The following is a 16,912-nucleotide window of genomic DNA, read 5'->3' as shown; positions in this document are numbered from 1 at the left end:
GCTTAAAGAAAGAAACATTTTACTAATCCTTTACATCGAGCCCCTTCTTGGCTGCATGTATTTGATTAAACTCACAGGGAATCCATTAGGACTGTATTCTGATTTATTCATTTTTACATCTTGACATGCCAGACAGGAAAAACTTATAAATGACCTTGAAGGTTGTGGTATTGTTGATGCTGCCTACCTATCACAAAGGGAAACTGAAACGGACAAATCAAGATGTGAGTGCATGCACAACCAGGCCTTTAAGATCGGCATTGACTCATCAGCACATCTGCACCTGTAAATTTGGATTCTAACAAAATTTTAACTTTAAAAACAACAACTCCAGAGCCAGGCAGCAGGGACATGAGCAGGGACAAACAATCACACAAACACACGCGCAGTGGTGTCATGTTTGTCACAAGTTTTCAATAGTTTCTCTGTGGGTGTGTGGGTCTTGATGAGTGAAACAGGGCCTTGTCTTCACCAGCTACGCAGGCCTGCTCCATAAAAACTTAAAGACTTGAGTTTGTAGTCACACCAGCTCCTTATTATTAACATGATATATGATTGTGCTACGACTTTTACAAAAAGCTCATTGCAAATAGGACACATGGAAAGTGCTCATCTGGGTTGTTTTTGGAAGCAAAGCCAAAACAAAAAAAAAATCAAATACGTGTTCCACAAACCACAAACTGATAACTGAAACTCGCCAAGAACAAAGTTTAGCATCAGTGATACAGCACAAGTATTTGTAAACGGCACTGTTAAAGGACAAAAAAATGGAGCATGAAAAACCAGCAGATGAAAAAAAACTGTGTAGTTAGAAATAAGGGATAAAATTAGAAGTGGCAGTGAGCAGCGTGTGTGAGCTATTGCACTGCGTGTACAGTGGGAAGCAAAGGAGAAAGAGGGGCAAGTGTGGGCATGCTGCTGGTTTGACTGAATGCCTTACTAGAGGGCTTAAGTTTATGTGTGTGTCTGCACGTGTATGTGTGTGCATGCAAGAAGAAGAAGAAGAAGAAGAAGAAGAAGGGCAAAGTGAATCCAGATCTAACTTCAGATGGCACCTTATCTCATACACCTGTATGGCTTGTGTTTTGTGGGTGTTTTGGGCTTTGGGGGATGCACAGAAAGCAGAGATATCAGATCTCCTGCTCGTGGTTTTGTCGTCAGCTGTTTTTCTTTGGGAAGGTGTGTTGAGTGAATGTTTGTGCGGGAAGTTTTTAAAATGATAAAGGCGTCTGACTTTTTAAGCATGCTGGTCTCAACCATCACTTGCTATATGTAGATTTGAACTCTTGACCAGTTGTTTGCCACATTCTTATATTTCAACAGTTCAGTCCATTGTACCGCAAACTGTGACGACTAATCACTTAAAACTGGTGACTGACAGCAAGCTGCTGCTGCCTTAAGTAATCACATTGTTTAAACAAGCTTCCTGTATTATGTTGCATCTCTTACAGCCACCACAAAGCCTTGCCACCATTTAAATCCCCTATCTCTTCAAAGGCTGGAGTACAGTTTCAGACACTCTCTCTCTTTGATCTGCGCACACCTTCATCCCTCACACCAGTTATTTCAGTTTCTTGGGGATAATCAGAAGAGACGGCACCCGCAGCGCGCACTCGGGCTGCCAAGAAAGTGTTTAAATGTGCTGCGTTTAGGAGATGCCAAAGTGCATCCAGCATTTAAGCATGAAAGCAGCTTTGATTATCGAGCTGTAGCTTGAGATTAGTAAAACCAGATTACACAGCTGACATCCTGCCCGTGTCGCTTCAGGTAAACGGTCTACTTGTCATCCACTTGTTAGGGGTCTGAAATTAACCGGCACCTTAACCTGTATCGAAAGGATGACGGATTGCAAAAGCTGTAAGCGGTGTGATGACAGTGGTGTAGTCAGAAGTGTCTTAGAGAATAAACTGTTTTTGCAGTCTTTTAAAATCCTGTTTCCCCCAAAGCCAAAAACAGGATAATGTCCAAACTAAATGAAAGTGTTCTATTTAAAGGCTAACAGACTCCTAAAGGGCAACGGTCCTTAGCTCTCTAGTCTGAGAAAGACAAAGATAGTTTTAAATAGCACTACAGGCTGCTAAATTGGCCACGATTGAATAACTCAGATCTGAATGGGAGCGATCAAAAATGTGCATCTTAATCCGCCAGGTCACTTTACACCCACCAAATGAGGCCCCATTTTGGCAACTTGCCTAACAATGTATGTGCGTGTGTGTGTGTCTTTCCCAGCTAGGGTTGTGCATCAGCAGGGCGTCTGCATCTGTGCTAAACCTGAACTGCAGCTTGGTGCTTTTGCCCATGTGTCGCTCTCTGGTGACCTTTGTACGAGGAACACGTATGGTAAGAATAACAGGCTGGGATGGGTGGGTGGGGTTTTTTTAGGGACAGGGAGAAGTACTTCCAGTGGGTTTGGTTCTATCAGTGACAACTGGGTATGGGACTTGTTCTTGTTCTTGTAAAAGAACTGGTGAAAAATGCAGAGGCAAATTTGAACATAAAAGCACAGTAGGAGTGAAATCTGGACAGGAGGGAAGGAAGAGGATCAGTTGATGTTTGCCTTGAGTCTCAGCCATGTGAATAATACTATTGTTTGTGTGACACACACACGCTCATGCAGATATCAAGCAGAAAGACACGCAGACTGCTGGACAAGTGCAAGACCTTTCATGTGGCATGTGGCGTTGCCATCTGCATCTTTTCTGGTAAAAGCTGTCATTTACCACCCTGGCTCATATTCATTTGTGCCTCGCTGTGTGTCTGTGTGTCTTAGTGTGTGTGCTGAGTGCTGAGTGTATACAAATGAATCCAGGCTGGCTCAGCATTTCTGCTATACCAGCTGTGATGCTCTTCTCACTGGTTGTGTTTCTTTCTCCTGTTTATGCATGTGTGTTTGTGTGTGTTATTCTTGTGAGTCTCTTCCTATGACATCATGGGAGCCTCAGGCAGCTGTGTGTATGCTGGGTCTCTGCTTTGCAGGCGTCTCCGTCTCATTCATTCATATCTTTCTGGGAAGCCTGACCCGCACTGCTGTTTTACAGTAACATGCATGTATCACAAAAAAAGCTGAACTGCAGATGAAGGCGGTACTAAGCCACACGCTGTGAGCTTTTCTGCCACAGTGACTCAAGCATGGTGAAGAGGTCCTGCCTCACTCTAAATATCTGACTAATTAATGTGAGTAATGGTGATTGCAGAGAAGATTTTATTGCAGCCCATCTAATAGTTGTGGTGACATTTTACTTAAAACCAAAAATGTCAAGATTACGGTCAGAAAGAAGTGATCCATTATCTGGCGTATCCAGGAATGTTGGTTAAAAATTTCCATCCAGTGGTTTCACAGATATTTAATTCTGAATTGACCAGCTGATATTTTGGTCACAACAGAAATAAAAGAACTGCAAGGGCTGGCGGTTGCTCTTTGCCACTCCGTCATCTGTAAACTTAAGCCCTTCTTTTATCTTCATCACCATTCACTTCGCAACTTACACCACAGATGCCTGCACCTTCATATGCATCTCCCCTCTTGGGGGAAAAAGTTCAGAGGCAACAAACAACATTAAAGTCAGGCAGCGCAGGATGGGACAGAGAGCCAGAGAGGGGAGAGAGAGAAAGAAAGGAAAGGAGCGAGGTAGAGGAGGCAGTGGGAGTGAGAAAGGATGTGAGTGGGGAAAAAAAAGACCCTTGTGTCTCATGATCACGCCCTCAGCTGTTGAACGCCTGCGTGGTTTGCCCATGATGTCAGTGAGGAGTGTGGGTCTGTGTGTGTGCCAGCTAGTAAATCGTGAGGATGTTTTCCTGACTTTTTGCTGAATAGACAAAGACATGTTTGTATGAGTGTCCAAAGGCAGTTTATTTGGACATTTATAATTAAGTGTGAGTGTGTCTGTTTGAAGTCTTGCGTGTGTGCACAAAATGTGTTTCAAATCAGTACAATGCAATGCTTTGTTTCTTCTCTAGTTGTGCACGTTTCAGCCCACCTGGTTAATGTTGTCAGCTTCAGTGTGAGATACTCAGATGACTTTCCAGCTCTCAATTTGGCTCGCTACAGAGGAGAGGTGAGACACGAGCGCACACTCATTTAACACGGTGCATTTAGTGGCTTCTGAACTCACCATCACCATGACACGTCCAAACCCCAAAAACCTACCTTAATCTTAAGGTTGCACTTCAAACAAAGGCGTGCTTGAAACCTGTTGTCTGACCACATCTGTAGCACGTGAGCAAACCGGTCCCGCACACCTGGCCATTCACAATGTAAAACAAGCAAAACAAAAACCATGCTTGCTGGATTGCCAGATGTTCAACTGTCTCTTATTTCAAGGCTTAAACTTCTGTTAGATAATCTGAGAAGCATTCATTGTGAAGCACAGTGATCACTAAACCTGAAAGCATCAACCCATTTGGGGGAGAGAGGAAAATATCCAAATATGTCCACACTTTCAGGCAGGGGTAGCCAACCGTGTGCCAGTGAAAGCCAGTAGTCTGCAGATTTTTATCTCACCCCGAACACGGTCTGCCGATTAGCTCACCTTCAGGAAGATTGTAGAAAGTCAGCGGCTAAAGTGATGTGTTGGAATGAAGCCGGCAGACAGTTTTCCCTCCAAAGCACAGAGTGGGCTTCCTCTGTGAGATTGAAAACTCTTTACTGGTCCTCACAGAAATGGATGCAGAAGCTTGAACCCAATTTTTTTCTGCTTTCTTTGTAGGACCCCATGCTGATTATTCTGACCACAAGTAAGGCCATCTTGTTATACACTATAGTACAAATGGTACAGATTAGCAGCTTTAGAAAGTCTAGGAAGTCATCTTGTGTCTTAGAAACAGCTTAATTTCTTATGTAAGTTTATCTTCGTAAAGCTGTGAGTAGACATCTCATTGAAGATTCATATGTATGTTTGTGGCCCTCGGTACCTTGTTGGCTTTGTCTCCATTCTGTAACTGAGCTATTGTCTTTAGTCCCAGGAGTCACTGGTTTGCTGTTGGTCCTCATCCTCTTCCTGATGTTTACATCCTCCTCCTACTGTGTACGGTAGGCTAAATCAGACCACCATCACAATAATCATCATAGTTTGTGTCTTTGTATTAAGAGAAGTGGGGACCCCACCCCCCACATAGACTCAATGAGCAACTTTAATTGGAATGAATTGGAGCCCCACTCCACTTCTCCGCTTCTTAATACAAACATTAAATGTATTTGTGTCTCGTCTTCTGTCTCTGTCTCTTTGTGTCATGTCTGTTCGCCTTTGTTTTTCTGTCTGAGCTCATGACTCATTTTGTGTTAGTCAGAGAGAAATGGAAGCTGGGGACCATAAGGAGGCACGATAACAGAAGGTTGTGGGAAAGCAAATCGCAGCTCTGTCATTATTCAGGTCATAGTGGGTCACCCACTATACATGTGTTAGTCTTGCGAATGGTCTCCCTGATTTCCTCAGTAATTGAACAGGGGATAAGAGGCTTTTCTAGACCACTTAAGGCTTTAGATAAGATTTTGGCTAAGTGGCTGGAGCGGTGGGATGATGGCTGCTGCACAGCAGAAGAATACCTGCGTAATGAGTCACAGTGATCCACGGATATGAACTTACTTTAAAGCCCCCAAGGCTGTTGATGTTTTATGAATTGCAATACCTTCATCTCTGTTCCCTGTTGTCTTTAACAACATTAGAAAGTTGTTAAAGACCATTTATACAGCAGAGTGTATAAAGCAGCTAAACCACAGGTTATTGGCCAAACTGTTTAATTATTTTATGTTATGTCAGAATATGCATGAAATGGATTCTGTGCTGCATTTTTTTTTTTTCAGAAGGGATGTTTCCCTCCACTTTCCCAGGAATGGCAGATTGTGTTTTGGATAGCTTGAGTAATCCGTACTATCATCATTCCTCTTCATGAAAAAATAGATAATGCACAGAAACAAAAAAGCTTCAGTTTAACCGATACTACATGCCAGAGAGTGATATGCTGCACTGGTATTTTCTCCTTTAAATTAGTAAATCCTCTAGTATATTGTCCGTTCTGGACAACGATTTTCAGCTTAATCCATTTTTTGATTAGCGCAGAATCGATCTGTAGGGATCGTGTGGCATTGTTGGCTATAACAGGATATCTTAGCTGCCATGTGTACACCTTAACAACCATGAAAGAAGCTGCATTCAAAAATGGAGAATACAGGACTTGGTAATTGTTGTTTGCAGTGTTTATGGGGGGGTTGTTGTGTGTAACGAACTCTTTAATATTGACCTTTGATGTCCCGCTCACTCAGGCTCTGAGCTGAGAGTCTGTGCATCTGCTCCTGAAGTAAACTCTGACCTCGCTTTCTTCTTTTTTTATCTTCTCTGTTCTTTTTTTTTTCTTGTGTGCATCCGTCACGGTACCAAGTTATTATTCACCATTTACATGTTTGTTTGCTGTCTCTCTTTTAAAAGATTTGACTTAGATGTAAGAGTTTCTTTTAGAATAATCATGTATGTCATTTTGTAATTTTATTTTTTTTTTTGCAGGGTGTTCAACTATGAGATCTTCTGGTACACACACAACCTCTTCATTGTCTTCTACATCATCCTGATGGTGCACATGGTTGGGTAGGGAGCACTAACAGTGAATATGTGTATGTGGGTTTCCCCTCTACAATTGTGCACACACAGTTTCATTTCTTGTTCCAAGGAAGCGAAAGTTTGTCTGGTGAAATCCAGATGCAGGTACTCTTTCTCCCATTCTGTCAAGTGTTGCGTCTGCTTGTTCATGCCTCTCTTTTCTTCTGTGTGGTTGAGTTACACTGTATTGACAAAAGTATTCACTCGTCTGCCTTCACACGCATAAGAAGTTGAGTGGCATCCCATTCTTAATCCATTTTAATATGATGTCGGCCCACCCTTTGCAGCTATAACAGCTTCAACTCTTCTGGGAAGGCTTTTCACAAGGTTTAGGAGTGTGTTTATGGGAATTTTTGACCATTCTTCCAGAAGCACATTTGTGAAGTCAGACACTGATGTTGGACGAGAAGGCTTTGCTCGCATTCTCCACTCTAATCCATCCCAAAGGTGTTCTGTTTGGTTGAGGTCAGGACAGGCCGCCAAACTCGCTCATCCATGTCTTTATGGTCCTTGCTTTGTGCACTGGTGCGCAGTCATGGTAGAAGAGGAAGGGGCCATTCCCAAACTGTTCCCACAAAGTTGGGAGCGTGAAATTGTCCAAAATGTCTTGGTATGCTCAAGCATTAAGAGTTCCATTCACTGGAACTAAGGGGCTGAGCCCAACTCCTGAAAAACAACCCCATACTATAATCTCCCCTCCACCAAACTTTACACTTGGCACAGTGCAGTCAGAAAAATACCGTTCTCCTAGATAGAGGAGTGTGATGCTTCACTCCAGAGAACACGTCTCCACTCCTTTAGAGTCCAGTGGTGACGTGCTTTACATCACTGCATCTGACGTTTTGCATTACGCTTAGTGATGTAAGGCTTGGATGCAGCTGCTCGGCCATGGAAACCCATTCTTGAGATAATCCGAAGGCCACATGAAGTTTGGAGGTCTGTAGCAATTGCCTCTGCAGAAAGTTGGTGACCTCTGCGCACTATGTGCCTCAGCATCCGCTGACCCTGCTCTTTGATTTTATGAGGCCTGCCACTTTGTGGCTGAGTTGCTGTTGTTCCCAATTGCTTCCATTTTGTTATAATACCACTAAGAGTTGACTAGAATATTTAGTAGTGAGGAAATTTCATGGTACTGTGCTGTAATTCACTGAGCTCCTGAGAGCGACCCTTTGTTTCACAAATGTTTGAAGAAGCAGTCCGCATGCCTAGGTGCTTGAGTTGATACACCTGTGGTCTTGCAAGTGATCGGAACACCTGAATTCAATGATTTCGATGTGTCAGTGATACTTTGGCAATATATTGTAAATCTCAGCCTCAAGCTTTACTTTTAAACCCATTCAATCTGAATGTTGTAGCAAAAGACTGATCAATAAATGTCCTTGGGTGCATCTAAAACATCAGTTTTATTCTTATTGTTTTCATCAGTGGAGCTCTAAAGTATCAAACCAACACAGAGGCACACCCCCCTGGCTGCCTCAGAGCCAATCAGAGCAGCACCGAGCAGCAGGGTGATGATTCGGGCAAGAGTGAAGAAGAGGAGAGGAGATGCAGAGAGGGCGCTCACTTCCAGCCACATTGTCCCCAGGTCCGAGTGTGCATGTGTTTGTGTGTGAGTGCTTGAGGGATGTGTGTTACATGTATTTGTGTTTTAATTTGTCTTGAAGGAAATGTTTGTTTGAGTTTTTGTCAGTGTTTTGGGGTTTGTGTTAGTGCCTTCTGGATTAGTGCTGTACACATGCGCTGAGTATTTGGGAAGCGTTGGTGGGAGTTGGTACCATTGAGCAGGGGTGTAGTACTTCTAGGAAGGGGCTGCATCCTCTCTCTACATCAAGGCCTGTGTCTGTGTGCGTTTCCTCCTGCGCGTGTGATTATGTGTTTGCACTTGGTCGTTAAGCAACAAGCTGGTTCCATAAATCCCCCCTTAAATGCAGTTGTGCTCCTGGGGCTTTACTGAAGCTGTGAGCAATTAGTCTGTTACAGGTAACTGCCAACAGAAAGAAAGAGAAAAACCTCACACTGTGATACCAGTTGATTTTAGTATTTATTCTTGTGAACATACTCTCTCTTTTCAGCTGGATTTGATTCAGAGTCTGCTTGTGTTATCGCGATGGGGAACAGGCTGGTAGAATTACAAAGGTTTGATAGACAGTTACTGGCACAGATTTCTCTAATAACATTCACTGAACTAAATGCATTCCCCAGGGAAAATTCTGCTGCTATAGTTTGAATGGCCTTGCTTATGCAAAGTTTGAAATCACCAAGCCTCATGACTCAAATCATTTTCAGATACTGATCCCACCACCTCAATTTTCAGAAGCAACAACAGAAGCTTACTTATGCCTGTTGCATAGATAAGCTTCTGTTGTCACTGGTTGGCATACAGTGTTGTGACCTGTCTGACAAAGTGAAGCTCTCAATGATCTCAAAATGCACAACTAAAGAAGCAGCTGAGAAACAAACTCTTTGACATCTGTCAGTCTGCAAAGGGTCACAAAGCCATTTCTAAGGCTTTGGGACTCCTGTGAGGCATGGTGAGAGCCTTTATCCACAAATGGAGAAAACCTGGAGCGGCGGTGAACCTTCCCAGCCTTCCAGAATTACTCCAAGAGACCACTGATGACTCATCCAGGAGGTCATAAAAGAATGCAGAACAACAATCTAAAGAACTGCAGGCCGCACACGCCTCTGTTAAGGTCAAAGTTCATGATTCAACTGGGCAAAAATGGCATTTATGGGAGAGTTCTAAGGAGAAATCCACTGCTGACCAAGAAGAACACAAAGACTCGCCTCACGTTTACCAAAAAGACTTTTGGGAAAATATTTCTGTGGACTGACGAGACAAAGGCTGAACTTTTTGGCTCTGCAGTCGACAACAGATGACAGTCATTGGAGCTAATCTGATACCAAATGTCCGAGGCTAATAAAGGAGGCAGAGTTTTGGTTTTTGACTTTTTTAATGTTTTTTTTTAATTAATTTTCAAATTTTTCCAGAAATATTGTACATCGATGTTCACCTTTAATCCCTACTACTCTCTTATTCTTAGGCCAACTCTTTTGAAGCTTGGTATGAGTATTCAGTGTGCACAAGTCTAGAAAATGCTTCATACAAACCTTTTCAGATTTTTTTTTTTTTTTTTTTTTTTTTTTATGAATTTTTGACATTTTGAAGATAAACAGTATATTCCTGCTTAACTTCAGCGACTACTTCTCCCTTATTTATTGGCTGAATTTTTTAAAACTTTCTACAAGTATTGATTGGGCAAGTCTATAAAAAATGCTGGAGATGAATTTCTGATTTTCACTCATTTTTTTAATGAATTTCTGACGTTTTCAAGAAATACCGTAGATTGATGTTTAACTTCAGTTGCTACTCCTCCCTTATTTTGTTTATAATGGTTTGAGTCCCATTACATCTGGCGTAAAACTAACGCAGCGTTTCATATAAAGAACCTCATACCAACAGTCAGACATGGTGGTGGTAGTGTGATGGCCTGGGGCTGCTGTGCTGCTTCAGGACCTGGACAACTTGATGGAAACATGAATTCTGCTCTCTACCAGAAAATCCTGAAGGAGAACGTCTGGCCATCAGTTTGCGCTCTGAAGCTCAAGCACATATGGGTTACACAGCAGGACAATGATCTGAAACACACCAGCAAGTCCACCTCTGAATAGCTTAAAACCCCCAAAATGAAGGTTCTGGAGTGGCCTAGTCAAAGTCCAGGCCTAAATCAGATTGAGATGCTTTGGCATGACCTTAAACAGGCTGTTCATGCTGGAAAACCCTCCAGTGATGTGAAAGACTTATTGCCAGTTATTCCTGCCAGGGTGGCACAAGCAGTTATTAGGTTTAGGGGGCAATGACTTTTTCACACTGAGCCAGGTAGGTTTGGACAGCTTTTTTCCCCCTGAATAAATGAAATCATCATATATTTACTTGGATTCTCTTTGTCTAATATTAAAATAAGGTTTCATAGCTTTTCCTTTCCTCTAGCGCTTTCCTTTTGCATGAGGACATTGCAGTCTGTCCAGAGTGACGTTGCAAAAAATAAACCCAGGAGAGCAAAAAACATAAAGCTCTGTTTTTAAAAACAGTCCCATGAGTGTAGTTTGTGCTGTGTTGTTTCTGTGCATGTATAGACATGGCTTTGGGTGTCTGGTCCTCTCTGTCTCTACTGTGTGGAGCGTCTCTACCGCTACATCCAGAGCCGTGACCCTGTTACCATAGTGACGGTCATCAGGCACCCTTGTGATGTCGTCGAGTTGCGCATGCTGAAGAAGAGCTTCAAAGCTCGACCTGGACAAGTGAGTTGATCAAATATGTGCTGGTTTTGGAGGGAAGGGAAACTCCGCTCCTTTGATTCATCTGATGATTTCTTTCTTTCTTTCTCTCCACATGCACCCCCCCCCCCAATCATCCTGCTGTGTCTCACCATGACGTCCCATCCTCCTCTTCTTCTCAGTATATTCTTCTTAACTGTCCAGGTGTCTCCTCGTTTGAGAACCATCCCTTCACGCTCACAACAGTAAGACCTTCTCTGACTCGCTTTAACACATTCCTCACTCATGACACAATGCAAGCACACATCATCTGTATACACACATGCACGCAGATGCACTTTAACAGATACTCGGTCTTTCTTTCTCCTGGCAGAAGAACACACAGTTCTGTCTCCTTCAACATACCCTCTGTTGTTGACTGGCACTTGACTGACACCTGGGTTATCCAGTTGTTTCACGCTGTTTAGTGAGGTGTTCAGGTTTAGTTCAGATTCCATGATACAATAGGAGAGGATAAAGAAATCCCTGTATGCTTGCACAGCATGCAGGGATGGACCTCATTTACACACACGCACACACACACACACACACACACACACACACACACACACACACACACACACACACACACACACACACACACACACATGCAAAAACTCACTGATTCCCACAGAGGAGCACAATAACTATGTGCATGCCTGTGCCTGGGGTGTTGTAGCACTTTGAGGAGGAGGGTAGAGAATCACACTGACAGAGAGCAGACAGACCCCTGAGGCTAGTAACACTGTCTGCCAACAGGAAGGCTGTGTGTGTGTGTGTGTGTGTGTGTGTGTGTGTGTGTGTATTGTTAAATTTAGTGAAAAGAGCTGTAGCCATGTACTGTATATGTGCTGACCTGTGTGTTTGCGTGCATGCCAGGCTCTCTTGTGTTAGCTGCACGTGCCTGTGCGTGTCTGTGTGTGTGTTAATGTGTGTGATGGCATTTTGAGTAACCATCAGCCCTTTAACTCCTCACAGTGTCCCACAGAGAACAAGGAAACTTTTGGCATCCATCTGCGAGTCGTGGGAGACTGGACTGGTGGGCTCACACACACACACACACACACACACACACACACCCTATCAAAGTTGAAAGGAAAGAAGCTGTTTTATTTTGTTCTCCCTGGTGAGGATATATTTCCAAAGAGCTACATTTTTATGTGTGTGTCCCCTCTGTGTCTCTGTTTGTGTGTGTGTGTGTGTTTTAAGACTCCTTCTTTACCTTAAGGCCAAGATTTTTCCCACAGTAAACCTTGTCTTGCTAGAGGACTGTATTTAATCGAGTTCAAGAATGATAAAAACAGCATTCTTGATCTCCATTAACTAATAAAACTAGTTTCAGAACTTTCCAAACTTGATGTCACTTGGACACACAGTATGTTAGTCTGTCTGGATAAAGGACTGGTTTGAAGCCAACTTTTTTTTTGTGCAAGCTTTGCCTTTTGGGAGCTTCCGACAAAAGTAAGAACATGTGCGCTCCTTTCCACTTGTTATGGCACATACATGCTCACATTCTTTCAGAAGACATGAAGGAAAGTGAATCATCCTGGATGACAAGCTTTAATGAAATGGACAGGAATCAGTGATAATGTGCTGAAAGGGCCTAAATCTCTGTATCTGTATGTCGGACACAAATTTTCAGTTGCATTGATCATGACCAGTGTTGGGACATATTAAGTTCATTAATCACATTACAAATTTATTATGAGACAGCTCCCATGTCAGGTTTTTCTAGTGCTGCTGTCTGCCTCATCCTGCAGTTATGAAGGGCGTCTCTGAAGAAATTGCGTGTATGGTTTGTTCGCTTTCCAACTGATGGTGCAGCTGCTACGATGGGCTGATAGAGAGGATCAGCCACACTCCTGAGTGCAAAGATCAGTCCTAACATTCACAATTTAGAACCTTTGGTTTGGATGCTGTAAAAGACGTTACAGTGTTGAGTCATCTTCAAATTTTTTATTAACTCTTCCTCCCAAAGGTCTGCTGCTGCTCTCAGTAACTGTAACAAAGTTGCCTCCTTCCCTGTTGGAAGGTTTGCAGATCTAAGGATTTAGAGTATGTGGGATCATTGGGACCACTCACTCCATGAGGGGTGGAAGTGAAACATCCCACCCGCTGTTTTTTTTCACAAATCACATCATGTCTCAAACTATTTATAACACACACTGAGAATTATGTCAGTGGATAAAGCACCTTTTCCTCTCCTCTCCTCTCCTCTCTCCTCTCCTCTCCTCTCCTCTCCTCTCCTCTCCTCTCCTCTCCTCTCCTCTCCTCTCCTCTCCTCTCCTCTCCTCTCCTCTCCTCTCCTCTCCTCTCCTCTCCTCTTCTGTCCTCTGTCCTCAGACCGGTTCACACAGCTATTACTTCCTGAGCCAAGGATAGACATGGAGATCCTTCCCATGGCCCAACAGAGGAGATACCCCAAGTATGTTTCTGTGTGTGTCTGCGTGAATAATGTGGCTGACTTGATTTCTCATGAAAGCTCAGAATCGCAGATGGGTTAAAGGTTTTGACCTCTGACCCTACACTCTTCCTGCTCTGTGTTTGGGCTCAGAGTGTAAGAGAGTTAAATAAACCATCAGCCCTGTTTATCTTATATGTAGTTTCATGTGTGATTTCTTCTCAGTATATTGTGTTACATTTTGTGTCTGCGTCTGTGTGTATTCTTGATGACACGAGCGAGTGAGCAGCTGTTGTGGGGATGATGCTCTGTGTTTGGGGGATTGCTGTTTGTTTGTCACTTTACACACACACACAACTACACCCACTCTGGGATTTCAAATACAGGATGTTTATGTGTGTTTGACCTAAGGGGTGAAATATAATTACATATGTGTATATTTATTTAGGTAGCTTCTCAGCCAACTGTCTTTTGTATTTTTGTCCACGTTGTATGTTCAGAGTTTATGTTGATGGCCCATTTGGAAGTCCATCAGAGGAAGTATTCAACTATGATGTCAGTCTTTGTGTTGCTGGTGGAATAGGAGTCACACCGTTCGCCTGTGTGCTACGTGCTCTGCTGTGAGTTCTTACAAAAATATATAATATACTGATAAATGATGCATAGTTTGAGCCATTATTAATGGGTTTCTTCCTTCCTTCCTTCCTGCTGTACACCTAGTGATGGCTGGATGGGTTTCAGGTTGCAGAGGTTGTATTTTGTGTGGGTCTGCAAGGAGCTCCAGTCCTTTTACTGGTTTGCGGAGCTGCTGTGCGCTCTGCATCAGAAGGTCAGGACAAAATCTGGATGCTAGGATCTTCATGTTATATGAATGATTATGGAATTATGGCAAGTTATACTTCAAGTTTTGCAATTGTTTGATTTTTACCATTTATTTGGAAAATGTAAGCTGCTGCTTGCAGCATTGCCAACCTTTAAACTTAATTATCACAGAGGTTGTTTTCTAGGTTTTAAAGTGCAGAGGTTTATGTGTGTATGAGAGACCAGATTTAAAGTTAAAACTTTTTTTTTTTTTATGGCAATAGCAAATAAACCAAAAAACATGTAATAGATTTGAGGAAAAAGACTGGTTTGTTGGGTTTAACTCCCTCTTGTGGCTGTTTGTAGTCTCACCTCTGCCTCTGTATCTCAGAGAAATCTGGAAAATAAATGTTGCGTTTTCCCCTAATTCTGACTTCACTAAATGAAAACAAATACACATCAGCACCACTACAAACCATTTTGGTGTTTTTTCTTTTAGCTTTGGAGGGAAAACAGGCCAGACTACTTTAATCTGAAGTTGTATATCAGTCAGCCTGACAGCCTGCAGGTAATTGTGGCGCACACACACACACACACACACACACACACGCACACACACAGCACAGTCCATGTTTATATGTTAATCTTGTAATGTTATTGATTTTCTTTGTTACTCTTCTCTTTTTTTAATTTTTTGAAAACTCCATCCGCTAGAGGGCGGTACTTTACAGACAGAGGGAAGTTAGAGCACAGTTAAAGTCTGCCTGTGTGTTGCTGTTTGCGGTGTTTTGCGTCGTGTTGTTTCGCACTGTGCGCGCTGTTCAAGCAAGCACTCTTGATCTTTAGACCATGTGACAACCAGGCAACATAGAGAGCACCATTTGTAATACTTTATAGCTATTTATATTTTACTTGTTCTAAGCATCAAGTTTTCACGCTGACCGTCTTATGACAAAACTTACGTCACTCACACCCAAACGGTCCTTTGCTTATTAAGCCGATTACGACTCCTGTGGATTCACGTGGATCCGAGTGCCAGTTTTTGTTTGTTTATTTGTTTGTTTGTGACCGCGCTGATTTGTCTGCGGAGAATTTAAATTACATTATACCAACTACGCATGCGCTACATGCGGCGAACTTAAAAGGGACGAGCACTCAGTCGGGTCAGTACCTGTACGTGTCCAATATTGAACAAAATGCTGCGTAATTCAAGCAGTAGTCGCGGTTGCCCTCTCGGAGTCTTATGTTCTATATATTTTCATAGTTGCCATCTCCTCGTTAGTATAGTGGTTAGTATCCCCGCCTGTCACGCGGGAGACCGGGGTTCGATTCCCCGACGGGGAGACCAAAATTTATTTATTTTTTTCCCTCAGCAGTTTACTTCTTGAGCAAGTTTATGAGAGTCATAAAACTGCGAATCGTTGCTGAGGACTGGCTTTAGGATATTGTTCATGATTTGGGATATTAAAGCTGTTATTCTGCACAGATGTCCTGTCATTGATCTTACTGTGTGAGACAGAGGCGACATAGCTGGGTGTTGCCATAGTGGACTTAAGTGAACTAAAATATTTTGGATTTTAAAAACTCAAAATTTCCAACTGTGATAAAGTTCGGTTTACTGTTTGATTCACATTTCACTAAAGTTCATCTTTTTGTCACTGAATTTGCTTTGCTCTGCTGACAATAGGTCATGTCTGTTTGGCCCTTACACTTAGATAGTACACATTTCTGCAGTGTATATGTATGCAGGAGAAAAGCAATACAAGTGATAGATTTTTAAAAAATATTTTTAACCTTTTTGATTAAAAAAAAAAAAGGAAAGCTCTGCACTTTACAGCAAAATAGATCTTTCTTAAACAGTATTAATGTTTTTTACTATAGTAATAATAACATGGCATTTTAACCACCCAATGTAAATATTAATTCAAACCTGCTTACTTTCTTTTTTCTTTTTCAGAGGATGTCTGAGGAGAAGTATCGCCCACTCACATCGAGGATGCTGGTTGGTCGGCCCAGATGGAAGTTACTTTTTGATGAGATTGGAAAGTCCAACAAAGAGTAAGTACATGGGGAATATCCAGTGAGTCTTAATCCATTGCTGTAAAAAGCATATATAGAACGTTGTTGTTACTGTCGATCTCTCTGTGGTTTCAGTAAACGTGTTGGTGTTTTCTGTTGTGGACCAAAAGGCATTTCCAGGACTCTCCATAGACTGTGTAACTCACCCCGATACTGTGGAACAACGTTTGAATTCAACAAGGAGTCATTCAGCTGATTAAACATCAGCGCTGCTTCTATACTTTCAGGGCATATCAGTAGAAATCATCTACTTTGTGGCGGATGGCTTCGCATTCAGTCATGGGAAAAAAGATTTTAGTTGAAGTAAAGCTGTAAATATCTTTGGACAATCATGGTTGATTTTCATTTGACATCAATATATATATATATATATATATATATATATATATACTTTATTGATCCCAGAGGGAAATTTCTGTTGTTACAGCTGCAACCGTTTCAATTAAAGGAATAAAACCAAAAACAACAGAAATTTCCCTCTGGGATCAATAAAGTATTCTGATTATGATTCTGATATATATATATATATATATATATATATATATATATATATATATATATATATATATATATATATATATATATATATATATATATATATATATAAACCCTGTCCATAGTTTTTATTGGCTCAGCACATGACAACAGCCTGACCTCCAGTTGAGAGCTTTGAAAAAAAACCTTTCTGTCTGTCAGAAAAACTGAAGAAACCAGCTCCCTGCTT

At 42.0% G+C, this 16,912-nt stretch overlaps 1 protein-coding gene and 1 non-coding gene across 3 annotated transcripts in view; both read left to right on the top strand.

Annotated features, from left to right (window-relative positions):
• nox4 (NADPH oxidase 4) overlaps positions 1 to 16,535 on the top strand; it is a 45,236-nt gene extending 28,701 nt beyond the window's left edge. For both annotated transcript variants that reach the window (XM_030744531.1, XM_030744530.1), the window contains 16 exons: positions 2,230 to 2,340; positions 2,618 to 2,702; positions 3,958 to 4,055; positions 4,707 to 4,734; positions 4,957 to 5,029; positions 6,498 to 6,578; positions 8,016 to 8,175; positions 10,728 to 10,892; positions 11,051 to 11,113; positions 11,886 to 11,946; positions 13,251 to 13,332; positions 13,809 to 13,928; positions 14,029 to 14,137; positions 14,609 to 14,677; positions 16,067 to 16,167; positions 16,264 to 16,535. In XM_030744531.1, the coding sequence (XP_030600391.1) occupies positions 2,230 to 2,340; positions 2,618 to 2,702; positions 3,958 to 4,055; positions 4,707 to 4,734; positions 4,957 to 5,029; positions 6,498 to 6,578; positions 8,016 to 8,175; positions 10,728 to 10,892; positions 11,051 to 11,113; positions 11,886 to 11,946; positions 13,251 to 13,332; positions 13,809 to 13,928; positions 14,029 to 14,137; positions 14,609 to 14,677; positions 16,067 to 16,167; positions 16,264 to 16,384 (1,527 nt within the window). In that variant the 3' untranslated portion in view covers positions 16,385 to 16,535. The remainder of the gene's footprint in view (positions 1 to 2,229; positions 2,341 to 2,617; positions 2,703 to 3,957; positions 4,056 to 4,706; positions 4,735 to 4,956; positions 5,030 to 6,497; positions 6,579 to 8,015; positions 8,176 to 10,727; positions 10,893 to 11,050; positions 11,114 to 11,885; positions 11,947 to 13,250; positions 13,333 to 13,808; positions 13,929 to 14,028; positions 14,138 to 14,608; positions 14,678 to 16,066; positions 16,168 to 16,263) is intronic.
• trnad-guc (transfer RNA aspartic acid (anticodon GUC)) lies at positions 15,382 to 15,453 on the top strand. Its single transcript has one exon. It is a non-coding gene; the product is annotated as a tRNA-Asp (tRNA).
• Positions 16,536 to 16,912: the final 377 nt, after the last annotated feature.

The sequence above is a fragment of the Archocentrus centrarchus genome, chromosome 13 (assembly GCF_007364275.1).
Source record: "Archocentrus centrarchus isolate MPI-CPG fArcCen1 chromosome 13, fArcCen1, whole genome shotgun sequence".
NCBI lineage: Eukaryota > Metazoa > Chordata > Actinopteri > Cichliformes > Cichlidae > Archocentrus > Archocentrus centrarchus.
Note: the sequence above shows the minus strand (reverse complement) of the source record. Positions and strands in the feature narration are given on the sequence as shown.